General features: G+C 34.2%; 1 protein-coding gene and 1 long non-coding RNA gene across 2 annotated transcripts; both read right to left on the reverse strand.

The window, feature by feature from the left end:
* Positions 1-9,566: 9,566 nt before the first annotated feature.
* LOC127148764 (uncharacterized) lies at positions 9,567-10,996 on the reverse strand. The gene is made up of 4 exons (XR_007819848.1): positions 10,752-10,996; positions 10,454-10,669; positions 9,825-10,153; positions 9,567-9,724 (listed from the first exon to the last, which is right to left on the reverse strand). It is a non-coding gene; the product is annotated as an uncharacterized LOC127148764 (long non-coding RNA).
* A 7,109-nt stretch (positions 10,997-18,105) lies between these two features.
* On the reverse strand, positions 18,106-19,198 carry LOC103494933 (protein NDR1-like). Its single transcript, XM_008456322.3, has one exon. It carries the CDS (start codon positions 18,964-18,966, stop codon positions 18,352-18,354), a length of 615 nt encoding a protein of 204 aa, XP_008454544.2. The 5' UTR covers positions 18,967-19,198; the 3' UTR covers positions 18,106-18,351.
* Positions 19,199-21,718: the final 2,520 nt, after the last annotated feature.

Raw genomic sequence — 21,718 nt, forward strand, 5'->3', positions numbered from 1 at the left:
GCAAGAGCCATAAATGTTATCTTCAATGGTGTCGATTTAAACGTGTTCAAACTTATCGATTCCTGCACTACTGCTAAAGAGGCGTGGAAAATACTGGAAGTTGCATATGAAGGAACTTCTAAAGTGAAGATATCCAGACTGCAGTTGATAACTTCAAAATTCGAAGCCTTGAAAATGATTGAAGATGAGACAGCCTCTGAATACAATGAGAGGGTCCTAGAGATAGCTAATGATTCGTTACTACTTGGTGAAAAGATACATGAGTCTAAAATTGTTCGCAAAGTGTTGCGCTCCTTACCCAGAAAGTTTGACATAAAGGTCACTGCCATAGAAGAAGCCCAAGATATAACGACGTTAAAACTTGACGAGCTATTTGGGTCACTACTTACGTTTGAAATGGCTATGTTGGATAGAGAAAGTAAGAAAGATAAGAGGATAGCATTCAAATCAGTTTATGATCAGGAGAACACTGTAAATCAATCTAGTAATGAAGCTAATCAAGATGAGTCAATAGCTCTCATAACAAAACTATTCTCTAAGATGGCCAGAAAGTTCAAAAGTTTGAATACTGCTGGAAAAACTGAAAAAATGGAAGACGTGATGGTGAGAACTCTATAAGAAAGGTTAATGAATTCTCTTACAGAAGAAATAGCAACCATGGTAAGAAAAAAGAGGATGTAGGGAGGTTGTTTAGATGTAGAGAATGTGAGGGGTTTGGTCATTATCTGGCTGAATGTCCTACTTATCTCAAAAGACAAAAGAAAAATTATTGTGCTACCCTGTCTGATGAGGATTCAGATGATGATGAAGATGATCATGGTATGATGCTTTCACCGCATGAATTACAAAAATCAATTCAGAAGCTGATAGTGAGTGTTCCGATATTGATGAGGATTAAGAGCTAACGTTTGAAGAACTCAAAATACTGAGGAAGGAAGACTCAGAAGCCAGAGCTATTCAAAAAGAAAGAATTCAAGATTTAATGGATGAAAATGAACGATTGATGGGGATTATATCATCTCTGAAAGTAAAGTTGAAAGAAGTTCAGAATGTGTATGATTAGAGAATTAAGTCTGTGAAAATGTTGAATTCTGGAACTGATAGCTTAGACTCAATCCTGAGTTCAGGGCAAAATGGTTCAAGTAAATATGGCATCGGATTTGATACTTCAACTAGGGGTGTCAAGATTACTCCAGAAGTAAAATTTGTTCCAGTTCAGTAAAAGAAACAACAGACCCTAGTTGTAAAAAGTTGAGTACCAATACAGGTGTCAAATTCTCCAGATGGGTCTGCTATTATTGTGGCAGAAGAGGTCATATACGGTCAAATTACTGAGAGATAGGAGACATCAGCAAAGACCAAAACTTGTAAACCAGCATAATCAGTATAGGATCATCAAAAGGAACAATGATGTAAGGGGAACTCACTTGATCTGGAGGGTGAAGACTTCTGAGAAGTGCAATATAGCATTTACAACAGTTCAAACCCATTTTGATGCTTGGTACTTTGACAGTGGATGCTCAAGACATATGACTGGCAATCGATATTTCTTTACTGAGTTAGAAGAATGTTCATCAAGTCATGTCACTTTTGGAGATGGGGCCAAAGGAAAAATTATTGCGAAAGGAAACATTGACAAAAGTAATCTACCCTGTCTTAATGAAGTTAGATATGTGGATGGACTGAATGCAAACTTGAGTAGTGTAAGTCGACTATGTGACCAAGGATACAACGTAAACTTTAACAATACTTGTTGTATAGTTACAGACAAGAATAATCAAGTGTTCATGAGTGGCAGATGGGAAGCAGATAACTGTTATCATTGGAGTTCCAATGGTTCAAACATATGTCACTTAACTAAAGTTGATCAGAACTGGTTGTGGCATAGGAAATTGGGGAACATCGGCTTGAGAAGTTTAGATAAAGTTATCAGAAACGAGGCGGTTGTAGGCATTCCTTCGTTACACATAAATGGCAAATTCTTTTGTGGTGACTGTCAAGTTGGAAAGTAAACCAAAACCTCCCACAGAAGGCTAAAGGAATGTTATACAATCAGAGTACTTGAACTTCTACATCTTAACCTCATGGGTCCCATGCAAACTGAAAGTTTGGGGGGAAAGAAGTATGTGTTAGTTGTTGTGGATGACTACTCCAGATTCACCTGGGTTCGGTTCTTAAAAGGATAATCAGACACTATTAAACTATGTATCAGTCTATGTTTGAACTTGCAACGTGAGAAGGGGCAAAAGATAATCAGGATTCGTAGTGATCATGGGAAGGAAATTGATAATGAAGATCTAAATAACTTCTTCAAGCGAGAGTGTTGGTGGTGCTTGGTGCAGGCAGATAGTGTTGCTGTTTTTGTTGCTGTTTTTGTTATTCTTTTTGGTTGAAGATTGTTTACTGAAGACTGTCTACTCTTTTTTTTTAACAAGAGTTGTGTTTTTTTTTATAACTGAAGAAATGGAAAACATGTTGTTCGTTTTTCTTTGAGAAATGAATTCATCAATGCTGAAGTTTGTGGTTTATGACACATTGTTTTCACCCGAATGAGCGACTCAATTGAACCAGAAAAGAAATTCTCTTTTAGCCAAAAAGAGGGGAGTTTGTTAGAGTTTTTGTCTAAAAGATTTTATGGAATATCTTTGACTAATTATCTTTGATTAATAAATTAAAAGATGAGATATTTAAGAGATAAAAATATTTTCCACTATTCTAGGAATATTGTTAAGATAAGAAGATCTATACATATATTATATATGTGACGTTACGTAGCGGTGAGGTTTTGTAGCAAAAAAGTAAAAAATACAAGTTGAAGACGGTCTTTTGCATCAAGGTCGTCTGCAGAAGCTACAGAGTTAAAAAGGTACGATGATCTTATGTCAATGAGGTCGTCATGTTGATCGTAGTAACAATTATTGATGAGTAACAGACAAAACAAGTGATTGGTATGATCACGAGGATCTTCAGGGGGATCTAAAGACGTCGCCAAAGATATTCACTCATGTGTTCAGGGGGAGCCTGAAGCTAGACATCGTGAAGATAAGTAACTCAAGGGGAGCCTAGAGTTTGATGTCAAGACGCATGTTATTAAGTTATATTATTGAACAGAGTAGTACCATATGTTGTATCGATATATATATTAACTCAAGTGAATATTAATAAAGATTACTCATCAGGGCTGTACGCAGCTCCCCAGACATAGGCGATATTAGCCGAACTGGGTTAACAAAGTTTCATGTGTTATTTTCCTCTGTTGTCCCTCTATCTATTACAACTGTTATTAGCTTTAATATTAACTGGAGTCTTAATTGATTACCTCATAGTTTTTTCAGAACGAACAATAGTTTCTTTTTTTTTTAAAGAACCTATAGAAAACCAACCGAAAAATAGTGTTTGAGAAAAACAAACATTTTTCATTATTAGATTAATTTTTTATTATGAATACAAATATGATATAGAGGTTTACAAAAAAGAAGAAGAGAAAGTGGAAGATGAAACATTAAAGAGAGATGATCAATAAAGAGGAAAGCATGGGGCAGTTTGGGAATAATAAAAATTTTAAAGTAAAAAAATATCGACAAAATATTTTAAAGATTAAAATTTGCCATATTTGCAAAATTTAAAAAGTATGTATCATAATTGCTAAAACCTATTCTCATAGTGCTACCCAATACAATTTCCCTTAAATTAATTGGAGAATCAACTAATATTTTAGCTTAGTTTAGTTTTATTAAATTTGATTTAAATAAACTAATTAAATTAAAACTATAAATTATGTGAGAGATAATCATTTAAATATGATTTAAATAAAATATTAATTAAATATGTTTATATGAAAAATAAAAGTACATCGAACCCATATTTGCCCAATGGATTCAATCCGCTCATGGTAAAACTTCATATGGCTTCGATGTACTTTTATCTTCAACAAGCGACCCGACGTTCAATGCGGGTCGAAGCATATGGTTGCCAGGTTGGTTAAATGCTGTTAATGAGAATAGTAATTCACTATTCTTAACAATAGGGCCCGGAGACTTCTTGGTTCATCATGCTATTGCTTTAGGTTTACATACAACTACATTGATCTTAGTAAAAGGTGCTTTAGATGCACGTGGTTCCAAATTAATGCCGGATAAAAAGGATTTTGGTTATAGTTTTCCTTGCGTGGGGATAGTATTTCTCTTCTGCATGTCCATGAAGTTTTGAAAAATCCAAACATCTCAGAGATAGATAGAGAGGTAGGAATTTATCGAACGAACCGCACTCCTTCGTATACGTCAGGAGTCCATTGATGAGAAGGGGCTGGGGAAAGCTTGATTTTATAAATAGGATTATAGTGGATGAATCTTCAAACGAGACATGTACCGATCGATTAATCCGGTATATTTTCCACATTGATAGGAGTACGTTTATGTTTCTGCTTTACGAATATGATATTTTCTGGGTATTTCTAATAATATCAAGTCTTATTCCTTTTTGGAATTTCTAATTTCTGGAGTTTTAGCCCCTCTTAGCAAAGAGCCAGAGAAACTTTTGAGTTATGAATCGGGAATAGAACCAATGGGCGATGCTTGGGTACAATTTAGAATCCGTTATTATATGTTTGCTCTAGTTTTTGTTGTTTTTGATGTTGAAAAAGTTTTTCTTTATCCGTGGGCAATGAGTTTTGATGTATTAGGGGTATCCGTCTTTATAGAAGCTTTAATTTTCGTGCTTATCCTAATTGTCGGTTTAGTTTATGCATGGCGAAAAGGAGCAATGGAATGGTCTTAGTTTTTGAATATTCAGACAATTAAAAAAAACATTGAGACAGTTATGAATTCCATCGAGTTTTCCTTACTTGATCGAACAACCCAAACTTCAGTTATTTCAACTACATCAAATGATCTTTCAAATTGGTCAAGACTCTCCAGTTTATGGCCGCTTCTCTATGGTACTAGTTGTTGCTTCATTGAATTCGCTTCATTAATAGGTTCACGATTCGACTTTGATCGTTATGGACTGGTACCAAGATCTAGTTCTAGACAGGCAGACTTAATTTTAACAGCGGGTACGGTAACAATGAAAATGGCTCCTTCTTTAGTAAGATTATATGAGCAAATGCTTGAACCAAAATATGTTATTGTTATGGGAGCATGTACAATTACAGGAGGGATGTTTAGTACCGATTCTTATAGTACTGTTCGGGGAGTCGATAAGTTAATTCCTGTCGATGTGTATTTGCCGGGTTGTCCGCCTAAACCCGAGGCTGTTATAGATGCTATAACAAAACTTCGTAAGAAAATATCTCGAGAAATCTATGAAGATCGAATTAAGTCTCAAGAGGAAAATCGAAACTCATGTAAATTGGTCTAATTCTCAGAAAGAACTATTGGCCCGAGAAGAGGGGGTTTCAGAAATGGTGGGCAATCAAACTTTCTTCGGAAGATCTTTAGAGGCGAGTAACTGAACTTCAAGCATGCCAAGTCGACTCTCTGAACTAAGAGCACCTCTGCTTGAGGGTCGATGTAATTGACTTGAAAAAGATGCTTTTGATGCTAAGACGCCTATAAAGTTCCCCACTGCTCCGAGGGGGTATATCCCTTAGTGAAACTCCGGGTAAAGAGGCGTCGGGAAAGCCTATAAGAAGAAGACAACTCATCTGAAGCTTGATTTTGGGAAGAAAATCAATGAACAAGGGCTCTCCGTCTAAGCCTGGTAGGGTTCAGTCCTGTCTTGACCATTGCTATTCTATTACAGTTCTCGCGGATGGAGATTCCTGTATCAGCAAACCATCACCCATTAATACAACACCAACATTATTTGATTCTAAATTTAGAGAAATAAAAAAGATCCACTGTTCTAATTTCATCCTTATCGAATTTGAATATCAGAATAGTGGATATAGTCATGATTCAACGGGTTAGGTCCACTTACTTTTTTTTTTTTTTTGATTTCGAATCTTTATAATTGATTGGAATAATGAAAAATAGAAATATTTTGGAATTCAAGGAAACAACTTATGATGAGTCATTAGAATCATGATAGATTATTTGAATCTATTCTAAGGATTAGAATAGAATCTAGAATAAAATAATAGAATTTATATATTCTATACTTCTCCTTCCCTTCTTTCGGAAGAAAAGACGGACATTCCTTGCTCATTATCAGACAATCACTTATTCACAAACCTCGTGTGGGGCTAATAGTTTTCATTTCCCATCTCATGGAAAACCCTTTTCGCTCCGCTTATTAGCCCTCCCCCCCTCTAGGGGTATTTTAGTGATAGGTTCTATAGGAACTGGACGATCCTATTTGGTGACCCCCTTTGTGAGGAGGCACCCCTTCTCCCGAAGTTACGGGGCTATTTTGTCGAGTTCGAAAACCCTTTTCGCTTCGCTTATTAGCCCTCCCCCCCCCCCCCATCTCGAAAATGATAAAACAAAGATATGAAAAAGAAAGGTCAACCTTTTTTATTCTTTGAACAAAAAAGTACCATTTTTCATTTTTTAATTGAGTAAACAAACGATTTATTATTTTTTTTATGATTTATCCTACGCGGAATCCAGAAGATCCCTGTCCGGAGGATTTATCCGGAGGACTATCCATATTAACCTACGGACCACAAAGTCAAACTATAAGAAAACAATGTTCATTTCTTTGATAGGCTTTCTTCTTTCATTGCCTATTCCCGTCTTTTTTCAAGCAAAATAGGACTTTTTAGAATATATATATTTAACGAAAATAGAGAAATTTTTACATCTTTTTCATGAAAAGTTGCTACTTTATAGGCCCAAAACCTTGCATTTTCTGGGATTTCACTCCGTCAAAAATCTCCAAATCAATGAAGGAGTACAATGAACATCATAATTATTCTTTCATTATCCTTAATGAGCACTTTCTCCTAATTTGTAAACTCGAAATCAGATTTTTTTCCTTTCTTTCTTCGTCCTTCGGACTATCCATGAAAAGAAAAAATCAAATAATTCTTTGTGGTGGAACAAAATATCTCTCATTTCCCCCCCAAAAATCCTTAATTTCTTCTTTCGCCTACATCTTTTATGTCTATCTATGTTGATTATCTCTATAGTGCCAATCTAAGTACGTAGTTTTTTTTAATTCTCCCCAGATCCCGCTCAATCAATCGTCAGCGCTAATTGAGCAGTTCGTCAGGCGGGTCTCAATCCAGTCGTTATACTCTCGGCGGTGGTAAAGAAAAGACCTGTCCTAATGGGTCGAGCTTCCGATCCAAGATCCAATCCCTACTCGATTGATTGATATTCAATTCTGACTTTCCCAAGGTCGTCGGCGGGGCACTTCCTGGGATTCTAATATGGGAAGAAGCTTTCCCGCCTCAATGAAGAAGGGGTTGAGTCAGAGTAGTCCCGAGTAGACGAGCTTAGATGGAGCCAGCCTGAATGGGACCCGGATCGGGAAGGTTGGAATATGCTCCACAGAGGTGGAGGTCAGAGTCCGCCTATAAATAACTTTTCTCCTCTTAATACTCCGTCCAAAGGTTCAAAGAATATTGCGAAAAAGAAGGACGCAGATGCGCAAAGAATTTGCGAAGAAGGCTAGGCGCAAAGTTCTAATGGATAGTCCTCCGGACTCCGGACGGGGAATCTTGAGAGTTGCATGAGGTGCAAAGAATATTGCTAATTTATTCAGGGGTGGTTTTCCCATGTATCCCATATTCTCTCTAATTTCCCTCTTCTTTAGTCTAACAAAAATGGGAGGTAAGGTACGATAGATAGAAAGATGCTTTCTAGGGAACTTTATGATTTCTTTCTCAATTCTTTTCTGCAAAATTCTCATTCCATATTTGGCTCCCATAAAATAAAATATCTTTATCAAAGAATAAGGAGGTCTCCAAGTGGTGGTGCCCCAATATGGTGTTTCAGTAGATACTGGGTGTTTTAGCAGATACAAAGTCGTCAATGAGAATAAGTATTCTTTTCTCTAATTTATATATCTCTTTTGTGGAAAGCATGCTTAGTCTTTAGACATAGAAAATTGGTTTCTGTAATTGTTTTTTCAATGCACTGGTATTTTTAAGATCCCAATTATATTTGAGTTATGGTTCTGTTTAAATTTATTCTGTTGCATATAACTCTTATCTCTTCCCTGACATCATGTTATTAGTGATGATTTCTATCAATGACATCATGCATAATATGTCAATATGTTTTTCATGAATTTATCATTGATCACTTGAACTTTGAGTTTGTAAATGATATAAATGTTGATAGCATAACCTGAAATCAATAATTTATTTCAACAAAAGTTGCAACCTATATGAATTCCATTGATACTATCAGTAATAGAAGCCATCATATGGATAGTATGTTATTAGTGATTTAAAGCTATTATCGATAGCATGCTAATCTGATCTTTTGTCTTTATCCATTTACGGTAAAAACAAATAACCACAATATCACTTTATAGTAACATTACCTTGATATCATTGATATATCCCTATAGATGCTATCAGTGATATCCTTTGTTACTATCACTAATAGATACTACTAGTAACAACAATAGAAGAATATCATTAATAGTAGCTTTAAAATTATAGACTAATAACATAATTAAACCTCATCAATTGATATGTTTACCAAGGAGATATCACTTATAAAAAAATATTCTTCTAATGATATTGCTTATAATTGCTATTAGCGAAATTCTTTTAATGCAATCAATGATAGATAATGTTAGTGATATCATTTTACTTTGATAGCAATATAGGAAAATTATTTATAGTAACTATCAGAAATATCAATTGATAGCAACATCACTGATAAAAGATATCAACGATAGCAACTGATACCACATTTCTCAAATTGAAAGCTATCATTGATAGCAGTTATCAACGATAGCAACTAACTATAGCAACTGAAATCATATTCTTCAATTGAAAGTTATTCTACCATTCAGTGGCGATCATTGATAAAAGTTATTGCTGATAGACGTTATCAATTATATCAACAGATAACATATTTCTCAAATTAAAAGCTATCATTGATAGCATCTATCAGTGAGAGCAACATATAACAACTATCCATTGCTATCAATGATAGCTTTCAATTTTAAAAAACACTACTAGAAGTTGGACTACTCTCGTTCCATAAAACCATCGAAAGAAGCATAAAATACGTCGAAAAATAAGTTTCCCATGCCAAAAGCGACTTCGAGAAGAGAGTTAGAAGAAATGCGTCAGAAGACATATTTCCAACGCGTCACTAAACGTCGGGAGTATATGTCTCCCAACGTCTGCATTTCCAACATTATTCGTGCATCAGAAACAAGTCATCCTCGATGTCTACATGTATGACATCAGCCATGCATCGGAAATAACCATCCCCGATGCGACATCAGGAACCGTGTTTTCGATGCTTTATTGAGTGCATCGGAATATAGACCCTATTCCCAATGTACGAGGTGCATCAGGAAATCTTTTAAATATATATATATATTATGAATTTTGTTTTATTCAATTGTAGTATTCGTATTTTTTTTCGATTCTAGCATGATTTATGCAATATTAATTTACATAAAATAAACAATAAGTTAGTAAACACCGATATAAAATATCAAATTAAAATATATATATATATGTTTACAGCTTAACAAGGTTCATATTACAAATCCATAAAAATAGTAAATGTTAAAAAAATACATAGAAATCTATAATAACTATGTACGTCTCCTAACAAGCCTCGTACACCATTCTACATTACAGGACCTACAATGATACAAAAGTACCTAAATTTAGTACATATGCATATCATTACTGAATAATGTAACTTCAAGAACTTAAGAATAATGGAAACATATATACGTACCGCAAAGCTAGGGATCATGGTGGTCCTTGCTGTGCCTTACTCATGTCTTTTATGAGCTTTCACATTTGTTCCACTTGTAAAGCTAACATCCCTTGTATCTTTATCTGTTCCTCAATCGCTTGTTTAGCTTCATCAAACTCAACTCGTAATTAGAGCTCTACCATGGATTGCGAACACGAGTTCGAGGCATTGCTCGCATTGGCCGTCTTGCAGAACTTGGGCTTGGGTCCCAAACCAAGGCCCTTTGAATAGCCCGGTCGTCTATCCAACACAGTATCGCATATTACGTCCCTAGAGAGTGGTTGAGAACCATCTGGGGTAGGCTGGAACTAGAGTTTCAGTATTTGATTATGCAACAAATTTAGAAATTAAGTTAGTAAGTCACAAATAAAGAGGACAAATGAGAACAATAGTATTGCTTGAATAACTTATATGCGCATCCTCTGTGGCTTGCGATACAAAAGTCCCGTCTCGAACGTGTGTTTGCCAGAATAACTCCACACGGTTGATCGGCTCACCTCTTTTCTCAGTGAGCTCATGCTGTCGTTGTAGAAACGACTTTGAACCGCTGCTATGATTGTAAGGATGCTTCCATGGAATTAACAATTACAAAGCATATCATTGCTCACCTAGAATGCACAGATCATGTAATGATCATAGAAGAAGTGTTAATCCTCCATACGTCCCACTAATATGTGTGGTGGGTTAGCACGTGCCTTCTTAGGATCATTGTACTTTTGGAAGTACCTTTGATAGAAACCCTTAAACTCTTTAAAAGTACTGAGCATTTGATGCTCAACGAACCTATTCGTTGCTTGATCGTTGAAATCAAGCACGAGAAAACACTACACATTACAGAAAATAACACATTAGCTTGGTTAAGTTAAATATGTTTTAAATCAACATTGAATTGTGTTGTGGACGTACCTATAGGTTGCCCTTGACGACCTCGATATATTCTTTTTCTACGTCCATTCACCTAAGGCAGCAAATTGGAAATGTCTTTCTCACATATACGCCTATCACTTGGTTGAACCGAACAATGTGTGGCAAAATATGCTTCCCCGCACCAGGGGCTATGAACATCAAAATCCTTTCATTGGCGTAAATGTAACGCTCCAACTCCAGGAGTCGAGACTGTGCCCGTTGCCTAGGAGTCGGAGATGGTTGAGTAGTACCTGCTTAATAAATTAAAAGAAGTTAATATGGGAAATAAGTTCAAATAATTATGAGTTAATGTACATTAACGTATAAAAACTTTAGTCTTCTCATACTACCCACCCCTTCCGACGATGCCTACCTTACAAGCTACCCTACTACCACATCTTCAAACCCTCAGAAATAGAAACAAATTAAAAACTAAGTTGGCACCAAAAAGGCTACCATAACTGTAGGATAGTCATCCCAAATCAACAACAAATGATTTCAAAACTACTAAGAAATAAACAACTAAAATTGAACTAAAAGGCTACCATAACTGTAGGATAGCCAAAACGAATCTCAACTACAAATTACATGATTTTAAAACAATGATATCCCTCGCACCTCTCCCCTCCACCCCCTTGCCTCAAATTTTCAATTTCACACCCTCGAATTTTCAACCCTAACCCCTTAAATTTTCAATTCAACCCCCCCCACCCCTTCCTACACCCAAGTAAACCCCTCTACCCCCATGGAAAAGTTCAATTCAATCCCTCATTCAAAATTCCAATTCAACCTTCCCCTCCTTCAAAATTTCATCCTCAACCCCCCTTCAATTCTCAACCCATCGCCTTCAAATATTAAATTGAACCCACCCCACCCCCTTGAAAATTTCAATTCATCAATCCCCCTTCAAAATTTCAATTCAACACCCTTTCAAAATTTCATCCTCAACCCCCCCCCCCCTCTAATTCTTAACCCATTCCATTCAAATATTCAATTAAACCCCTTCCCCATCATATTTTTAAATTTTCAACTCTAATTTTAAATTCCCCAACTCAATTTCTCAAATAACTCCCCCCTTCAAATATTCAACCCACATTATAAAATTTTAATTAAAAGATCAAACAATATCCTAAAACTTATTCACCATTAAATCTTAAACTAACTTAAAAAAAAAACAAAACTATAAAAATAAACCAACTAGTCTAATCTAATCTAACCTAAACTAACTTGAAAACTATACAACAAATGGTTTGAAACTTACTAAAAAGAGAAGAGCGGGGCGCAATAGTGAGGGAAACGACTGCGAGGGGCAAGGGCACTACGACCGTTTCCTCTTTTTCTTCTCCTTCTTCTCCTCTCAGTCTCTATATCTTTTAGTTTTGTGAAATACAGAACTGAGACGAAATATATAAGAGAACTCCCGATACACTACCAAGATGATGGAAGTTTCCCCTACTTTCGACGTCATTAGTGACTCATCGAGAATAGGTAGAAACATTCCCGACGATCACTAATGGCGTTGAAAATAGGTATCATCCATTCTTGACACCATGCATTGGGCGTCGGGAATCTTGCTCTGACATAATTAATGTTAGAGTTTTTCCTGATAGCCCATGCAAGCCGTCTAGAATAGTGTACCTATTTCCAATGCATTACGAGAACCGTTAGGAACAGGTGTCTTCATTCCCGATGACATGCATGGAGTGTCAAGAACACTTATATATTTATTTTAATTGTGAACTATTCACGATGCCCTAGACCTAAACGTCGGAAATGGCTTCTTGCTTCCCAAGCCCTTCATGAAACGTTGGGAAAAGGTAATATTAAAATAATATTTTCGTCGTGTTTCGATGCATGTAAAATGGCATCGAGAATAGTCGTCGGTCCCTACGTTCTTTCTTCTGATGTCATTTTGTGCATCGGAAACCCCCCAATTTCTTATAGTGAAACAAGAAAAAAAAATACTCGTAATGATTACAAGTTATCGCTGATAGTAGCTATCAGTGATAACAATCAATAACAGCTACCAATGATATTCACTAATTGTAGCTTTTAGTGATAGCTTTCATTGTGAAAAAATCGAGAAGAAGTGTGTAAAATAATCAATTTCTCAAATTGAAAGCTATCAGTGATAGCATATATCACTAATAACAATTATCAGTGATGCTATCAATGATATATTCCATAAGTGATAGCTGTTACCACTAATAGATGCTATCAGTGAAAAATTTTAATTTGAGAAATTTGGCAAGACACACCCAAAATGGTGGTTGGATGTAGGTATTTAGTCTTTCTATTTTTGTGCTATATATGCAATTATTTTATCCTTGTATTGTATATGTTAATTTTTTTAGGATGTTTTGCCATTTATTCAACAACCCATAAATAAATAAACAAAAATGCATACATTGATAAGGTATATTGACTCTAATAATAATAACATAAGCACCGAGGGATTTTAGGACTTAAATGTTTTAACTAAGTTATATATTAATAGTTTAATGTGTGTTAATAGTCAAATACTTTTTTTGTTTGACTAATTATTGTTTTAGTAAGTTTGAAGGAGAAATTTTTATTTTGGAATTTTGTCAGATTTTGTAGAAGTTTATGTTTTAACTTGGTTTTTATTTTGGGTGTTGAGAAAATTTATGTAAAAATTAAATCAATGAGAATATTTTTAAACTTTTTAAAAATGTTTAATGGTATTTATGAAACTTTTCAATGGTTTATGTGCATTTTTGAAACAAAACTTTAACAATTTCCATCCAAAACTAACGGTAAGATTATTATTTTAACCATTTTTTTGAAAGTGTAAGAGCATTTTTAAAGCTTTTGAGTATTTGTAGGTATTTTTTACATAAATTATAAAGTTTATGGACATTTTTTTATATAATTTAGGAGTTTTTCAAAAATAGAATAAAACGCGAAAATATTTACATCGTATAGAACAATTTTGAAAAAGGAAAAAGCCCACAAGCCAACAAGCCCACAACATGAAATAATAAAAATACCCCTGCAATTAATTGATCACACACACGTAAAAAAAAGACGATTTTCTACCAGTCTAAATAATCTTGTACTCTAGTATAAACGATTTTGTACTTTTGTACCAAGTATAAACGATGTTGTACCATTGTACCAAGTCTAAATGATCTTGTACCCTTGTACCCCTTCTAAACAATCTTGTATCCTTGTATAGCCAATCTATACAATCTTGTAACCTTGTACCCAACCTAAACAATCTTGTACCCTTGTACCTAGTCTAAACGATCTTATAGCACATCTAAATGATCTTGTATCCAACGGAACGATCTTGTACCAAAGCTAAATGATCTATGTGATAGTGGTTTATTTCTATCTATCTAGGATAGACAACTGATCGTTTAGATATTGGTACACGATCGTTTAAATCTTATACCAATATCGTTTAGATCTTGGACCAAGAAGTAAAAAAATGAAAGATGAAGAAGAAGGAAGAAATTCTAGAAGAGGAAATGAAGAAATTGCAAACAAGTGGGAATATGAAGAAGGAGAAGTAATAATATGAAGAATTTAATAATATGAAGAAGAGAAAAATAAATGCAAAGGAGAAGAAAAAGAACTGAAAAATTGTCCTACAATAATCAAAATCCAATAAGGATAAATATAAAATTTATGAAAATGTAATTGGCTTAATGAGATTTTCTTAAATTGTTATATGAGTCGTAAATATTTAGCACTTTTGTTATATTTATATAAACCTACCTATAATTTAGCTATATTAAAATGTTCCAAAAACCCTAAATGAGTTTTTTCATCTTCTACCACTAGTTCCCACATTTTCAACTTATCCTACCAAAGATCCATTATCGATCTATTATTCTTGTGTCTTTGTTGACATTTAACAACACCATGTCAGTTTCTTAATTTGGCTTTTAATGATTCGAGTGTGAACTGGTAACTTATAAAAAAGTACAACTTATGATAGCCTTTAGATAAAATAATGAGACCAAAATGCATAATAAGTGTATCAAAACGCACAACTTGTGTTGTAAATTCATAAATATTAGGAAATACACTTTACATAAGTGTTCATGCCTGTTTCACCTTGTTTTGAGTGTCTGAACGCAAGATTAGTAACAAAAGAAGAAGCTAGTAAATCGTAGAGGAACTCGCACGAAGGCTACGCAAGAAGACCACATTACCACGAGAAGAGGTTTTCACTAAAAGACAAAAGTGGTAGAAGGAGTAGATGTGAGCTGACAGAGGCAGCTTTCGGCGCTGACATGCTTAGATGATTAGATTTCTCGCCTAAATATGCCTATATAAATGACTCCATCCCTACCAAAGAAGACATGCCTGAAGAGACCAAAAACCTAGAGAGTGGTGGAAAGGAATAGCCTCTCCACCGTCTGTAAAGCATTTCTTTATCTTCTCTGATCAATCAATGAGTGAAAGCTTGAAGTTTGAGTGAAGAAGATCTCATTCCCCATCTCTCCTAACTTGTAATGTCATTTTCTTGTATTTCATTATAATGTATTTGTTCATTTTATACAGTGACCTAAGGCCTATATTCTTTAATACATTGCATATTTATACCTCTTCAATCCATCATATATTTACTGTCCACATGTCCTTGTGTTATTTGTAGATTAAGATATATGATAAGTTCTTGATAAGAAGGTTAGCTTATAACTCCTATTTTGTTAGTTGGGCTATAGTCATCACTTGACCAATGTTTATTGTCAACTACTCGACAAAGCAAGTAGCAAGGATATGACTAACATGCACAAGGAGGAGTTTGGAGATAAACTTCATCTTGGTGAGATAACTTCCACTATTTGTGTCCCGAAAGGAGAACAAGTGTGGGTATATAGCACCAAGAGGTTGTCACCCTTAAAAGAGAAGCTCTATAAGTTTTTTAAATGAAACATTCTAGATATATTTTGTTTAATTTAGCTTAGTCATTTGAATCCCGAGAGGTGAGCAAGTTTGACATTTAAAGATATGGAGAGGTGCTCGCCTTAATCATAAGCTAGTTAATTGAGTTATATCGCATCAAGGTTCTTTTATTACTTAATTGCCTAGTAATACATAGACTTTCCTTCACCTTTTCTTTTATGCAAGTTAGTTCACAATCTCATCTCACATCATCTTAACCCCCTTTTTACAGATTCTCTAATGTAGATAAGTAGATATAGTTTAAACTTACACTTTCTCATACTATATAGATAATTCTTTTATACCATCTAAATGAAGAGTGAACCCGAGAACTAAGCTTTGATATCAATTTTCTGTGTTCGACCCTAGATCACCAAGGAAACCTATTGCTTTGCTTATACTTGGGCAAGCAGTAGGAAAACTTGTACTCAACGAAGACTTAGTAATTACATGAGAATGTGAGACATAAAGAGCATACAACATGCCCATGAACATGTCTCATTGCATAGAATAAAATAAATAACACACAATACTGCATTAAGTATTGAGTTCGAACCTCACACCATGAACAAACGATAGAAGTTTGATAGGAGTATTCATAAGTAGCTGACCAACAAGGGGTTATGAAGTTCAACAATATAAATGTAAAGCTTAATTGAAGCTCATGCTATGTTTAATGATAAGGAAATATTTGACAGATTAAGAGCCAGAGCATTAAACTATTTACTTCCAAGTTCTTTCAAATATGAAGAGTTGTAACCCTTACACACAATACTGCATTAAGTATTGAGTCTGAACCTCACATCGTGAACAAACGGTAGAATTTTGATAGGAGTATTATAAGTAGCAGTTCAACAATACAAATGTAAAGCTTAATTGAAGCTCATGCTATGTTTAATGATAAGGAAATATTTGACAAATTAAGAGCTAGAGCATTAAACTATTTACTTTCAAGTTCTTTCAAATATGAAGAGTTGTAACCCTAACACACAATACTGCATTAAGTATTGAGTCCGAACCTCACATCATGAACAAACGGTAGAAGTTTGATAGGAGTATTCATAAGTAGCAGTTCAACAATATAAATGTAAAGCTTAATTGAACCTCATGCTATGTTTAATGATAAGGAAATATTTGACAGGTTAAGAGCTATAGCATTAAACTATTTACTTCCAAGTTCTTTCAAATATGAAGAGTTCTAATCCTTCAAAAATTGGTCATCTAAGAAAGATATTGAATCTGAAAATTTAGATTCATTTAAATTTCTTAGGGCAGTTTAGAATGTAGAGAAGGAAGATTTGAACCCAAGATCTGTTGCTCACGGGTATGTACAGGTATCAGTTGAGTTAAGTTCATAATTAGTGGTTGATCCAGAAATTTTATATAGGGGGGCATCGGGCACAATATAATAAACACACTAAAAAATGTTAAAAAATATCTCGATGTTTTGTTGATGCTCCAATAACATTTATTACATTTGTAGCAATAAAGAAAAGACTAGAAATTTCCACATGATTTTTTGTAACGTAAATGTGAATTTAAAAATTGCATAAAAAAATAATATTTTTTTCATGAAATATTGTTGAGAGAGTGGAAATTTAGATCACCGACTTTGTTGCATTTTTTTCTAAATATTTGTTAGATAACAAACGAGGCTAGAAAATAAGTTAGGTTTTATCTTAGTTAGGTTTTATTTCTCTTTTTAAAAAAATTATTTTTATGAGATTATTGAAATTTGTCAATTAACATTTGGAGTATTTGGAGAAATAAAATTATTGAAATGTTGCAAAATTATCTTGTAGTCTTTAATTCTGAAATAAAATAAAATAAATATATACATAAGTAATGTAAATATGTAAATTTAAAAATTGCATCAAAAAAGGAAAAAATAAATAATAATACAATTTTCATGGAACATGGATTCATGGAATATTGTTGAGAGCGTTGAAGTTTGGATCAATCACTTTGTTGTATTTTTTTCAAAACATTTGTTAGATAACAAATGTCTAGAAAATTAATTAGCGTTATATTTGTTTTTTTAAATAAAATTATATTTATTTGAGGAAATCATTAAAATTTAGAAAGAATTTTGATATTTGAGAAAAATTATCGATGTTTGAAATAAAATCTATTTCAAGACCATTTAGAATAAATTTAATTTGATATTTGAGAAAATAAAGCTATTGATATTTTAAAATGAAAATTATTTCATAAAAATAATTATATAGGTAGGAATTGATCTCTTAACCTAATGGTTATACAATGGATACATAGCCACTACAACGAAAAAACAATTTTATAAAGAAATTTATTATTTAATATATATTATAATATAACACATCAAAATTAATATTATAATACAAAAAATGATAACGTAAAAAAGAGCGAGTACCCTGACCCTGTCCCTCGATAAATCTGCTTCCTGCTCACAGTGGCACAGAAATCTAACCTTGATATTAGAAATCAAATGGCCACAAAAGCGAGATAAATTGAAATTTGACCAAAATAAAACTTTTCAAAATGGAACATATAAATATTTTATTTAACAAAAAATAAATTTATCTACCAGCTAACGTCAGCCGTGAGTGGGCGGTGGAGAACACTTCCGACTAAAAACGCCGCCCAAAAATTAGAATTTATCAAACAAACCCACAACAAGAAACCCAGCTGAGGTTTAATTTCACAAAAATTTCCACCAAACAAACACCCAAAAGCTCCAAATAACCCTCACCAGCGAGCCGCCGGGCATGGCAGCGCCAGAGTTGAGCGTGATTCCATGTGGGTTGTCCTTGAGTCCCTGTCCGTTGACTTTGATTTCTGTCCCGAGTCTCAAATTCTCCCTCTTCGTCTTCCACAGCAAGATCTTGTACCTGACCGCCGTCGCCAAATCTAGCCGGACAATCGTTGACCCATTCCGGGAAACCGCCTTCCAATCAACTCCACGGGCCTCGACAGACTCCTTCCTCAACGCCTTCTTGTCGCGGCCTTGATGGAAACCAGGTACCGTCAAGTTACCAACCGGGCGCCGAGCTTCGTCGAGGAGCGTGAAGTTGAGATAGATAGTGTCATAGTAGACGGATTTGTCTTTGTTCTGGTTTTTGAGACGCAGATCGAAGTAGAGGGTGGTGGAATTTGAGGAGGAATTTAGGGATTGATTTAAGGCTGGAATGTAGAAAGATTCGATTGAACATTTGGGTTTGCGGGTTCGAAGGCTTAACCATAAAAACAAAGCTGCAAAGCCGGCTGTTATGATGAACTTGAAGCAGCACTTGCAACACCAGCCGGATTCCGTCATGTTTGCCGGAGAAATAAGAAAAAGGTTCCGGTGAGAATGAAGAAGAAAAAGAAGAAATAAATGAGAAATTGAGAATAAAAAGGGTACAATAATGATGGTGGGGGTAAAGAAAAGAGAGCTCAGATGGGATGGGATGGGACCGACCACAGATTAACATAACTTAGTGGAGGGAAGGGAACCTTTTTTTCCCTCTCCAAAAGTTGTAAATTGTAATACATGTTTCGAAACTATATATTATATTTAACATAAATATAGCAGCCTAAAACAAATGTACGAACATTCTTTGAAATAATGCTATTTAAATATTTATTGTCAAAAGTAGGGTGGTAGAGAAAGAATTATGAAAATTGGGCCACGAAGTTGTGTACTCAGTACACTATTACTTTAATTCATGCACCGTGAAAAACGGTATGAGATAATCAAAAGTTCTTTAGTTACTTCTAAAGTAAATAACAAGAGGAATAGCTAAGTATACTACAGAAGTAAATAACAAAGAGAGTTTTAATAATCCAGTTCGATGAATATCACATACATCTGAGGAGCTTTACAAGCACAGATAAGTAATATTATTAACATTCAACTAAGTCGAACTACAATCAATACTATAAGGAACTTTGTTCTTATATGTAGTAACTCTAATTTAAGCAATAAGAAACTTAAACACATTCAAGCTCCCCTGAATTGATGAGAGAATCTTGTTATTAGTCAAAGATTCCTAATAATAAGGAAAATCTTTTTATCTTTTTGAATTTAAACACATTATTCATTCTTTAAATAATAATAAAAAGATCCTCATTAAATCTTTTTGACAAAACTCCAACAAACTCCCCCTTTTGTCAAGAAGAGAAATCTTTTTATGTTCAATTAAACACATTATTTCTAGGAAGAAACCAATCTCAGATTTGGCATCCCATTTTCTGTGATACTCTCTATGAGTAAGAATATAACAAGTACTCTCAAACACGCATGAAAATATTTAACATTAGGTTTTCTGCCTTTCCATAGTTCATATAATGTTGCAGTCATTCTAGAGCGAGTAGTTATTCAATTATGAATGTGACATGCAGTGTTTATAGCTTCAACCCAGAACTATAATGAAATATTTTTGGCATGTAACATAACTCTCACCATCTCCTAAAGAGTTCTATTTTTTTCTCTCTACCACCCCATTCTATTGAGGTGTCAAGGGATCAAAATATTCATGATGAATACCTTCTACTTCACAAGACCTGTTAAATTCTTCGTTCTTAAACTCCTTACCATAATCACTTATAATAGGAATGATACTTTTTCCCTACTCACATTGAAGTTTTAGGTTTCTACATACTTTAGTAGTATCTGACTTCCCATGTAGAAATCTTACCCAGGTAAACCAAAAAAAATCATCAACACATGTGAACACATACTTCTTTCCTCCAAGGCTTTTTGTTTGCATAGGACCCATTAGGTCCATATGTAGTAGTTCCATAACTCTGTTGATATAACATTCTTTTGCACTTTTGTGTAGTGACTTGATTTGCTTGCCAAGTTGACAATCACCTCAAAACATTTTGTTATGTATATCAATATCAAGAATTTCCGACATAGCTTCGTTTTTAATAGCTTTTTCAATAACACTTAGACTAGCATGTCCAAGTTTTTTATGTCACAATTTCGTCTAATCTTCTTTGAATAATATGACAAACAAGATTGTTATTGGACACCCAGTGATAACAATTATCAATCTATTTGGTGCCATTCATAAGAACATTTTTATTAATATTAGTCACAATGCAACATTCCTTGTTAAAGTTAACAATATAGTCTTGCTCACAAAGTTGACTCACACTAATTAGATTAGCCTTGAGCCCATCAACATATTCAACATCATCTAGTCGAGATAAATCATGTTTCACAATATTACCTTTTGCTAGATTCTTCCTTTAACACCATCTCCGAAAGTAACATGACCAGAGAAACATTCATTTAGTTCAGAGAAGAAGGAACAATTTATTGTCATGTGTCTAGAACAACCATTATGAAAATACCACTCATCTGTTGAGGACTGTTTTTGTTGTAAATGCAATACTACATTTTTCTGAAGATTGTTTTACTCTCCAAACTTTACGATCCTTCTTTACATAAGGAGTAGAAGCGTTAGACTTATACTTCAGTTATCTATAACTCTTCTGTTGATGATGATACCAATCTCTATGCAAAAAATAACAGAAAGATCTGATATGTCCTTTCTTTCCACAGTAGTGACAAATCCAAGGAGTTGACATTTTTATTTTCTATGAGAAATCAGTAAATCAGTCATTACTGGTTGGTCAAAATCTGCATTGATAGTTGCAGGAACAAAGTTTTTGAAGTCTTTTGACTACTAAAATTTTTTAAGGAATTGAATCCAATATCAGATCGATTTGCACTAGACTGTTCTGAGCACTGAATTATATCAAGACTTTTTGTCACACCCCGTTCTAAGTTTTCCCTTCTAACCTAGATCGTGGTGTGAATCTACTCCTTAAATTTATTCCTTCCGTAAATAGGATTAGTAATACCTTTTTCAAGAAATTCTATAAAAACTTCGACAGAGTCTCCCCTGAAAAACGAACTAACCATACCTGGAAAATAGAAGAAAGACACACTTCTATACTTTTCAAAAACTCAAATATCCCTGAGTGTGTCTCACCACACACTCATCCAACATAATCCAGAGTTCCAAACAAAGTTTATATTCAACTACGAATTAGTTGCAAAGGAAAAACAGTCT

Source organism: Cucumis melo, chromosome 4, assembly GCF_025177605.1.
Source record: "Cucumis melo cultivar AY chromosome 4, USDA_Cmelo_AY_1.0, whole genome shotgun sequence".
Taxonomy (NCBI): domain Eukaryota; kingdom Viridiplantae; phylum Streptophyta; class Magnoliopsida; order Cucurbitales; family Cucurbitaceae; genus Cucumis; species Cucumis melo.

Excerpts from the sequence above, each read along its gene's own strand:
- LOC103494933 (XM_008456322.3), bottom strand. The coding sequence starts at position 18,966 with ATGACGGAATCCGGCTGGTGTTGCAAGTGCTGCTTCAAGTTCATCATA.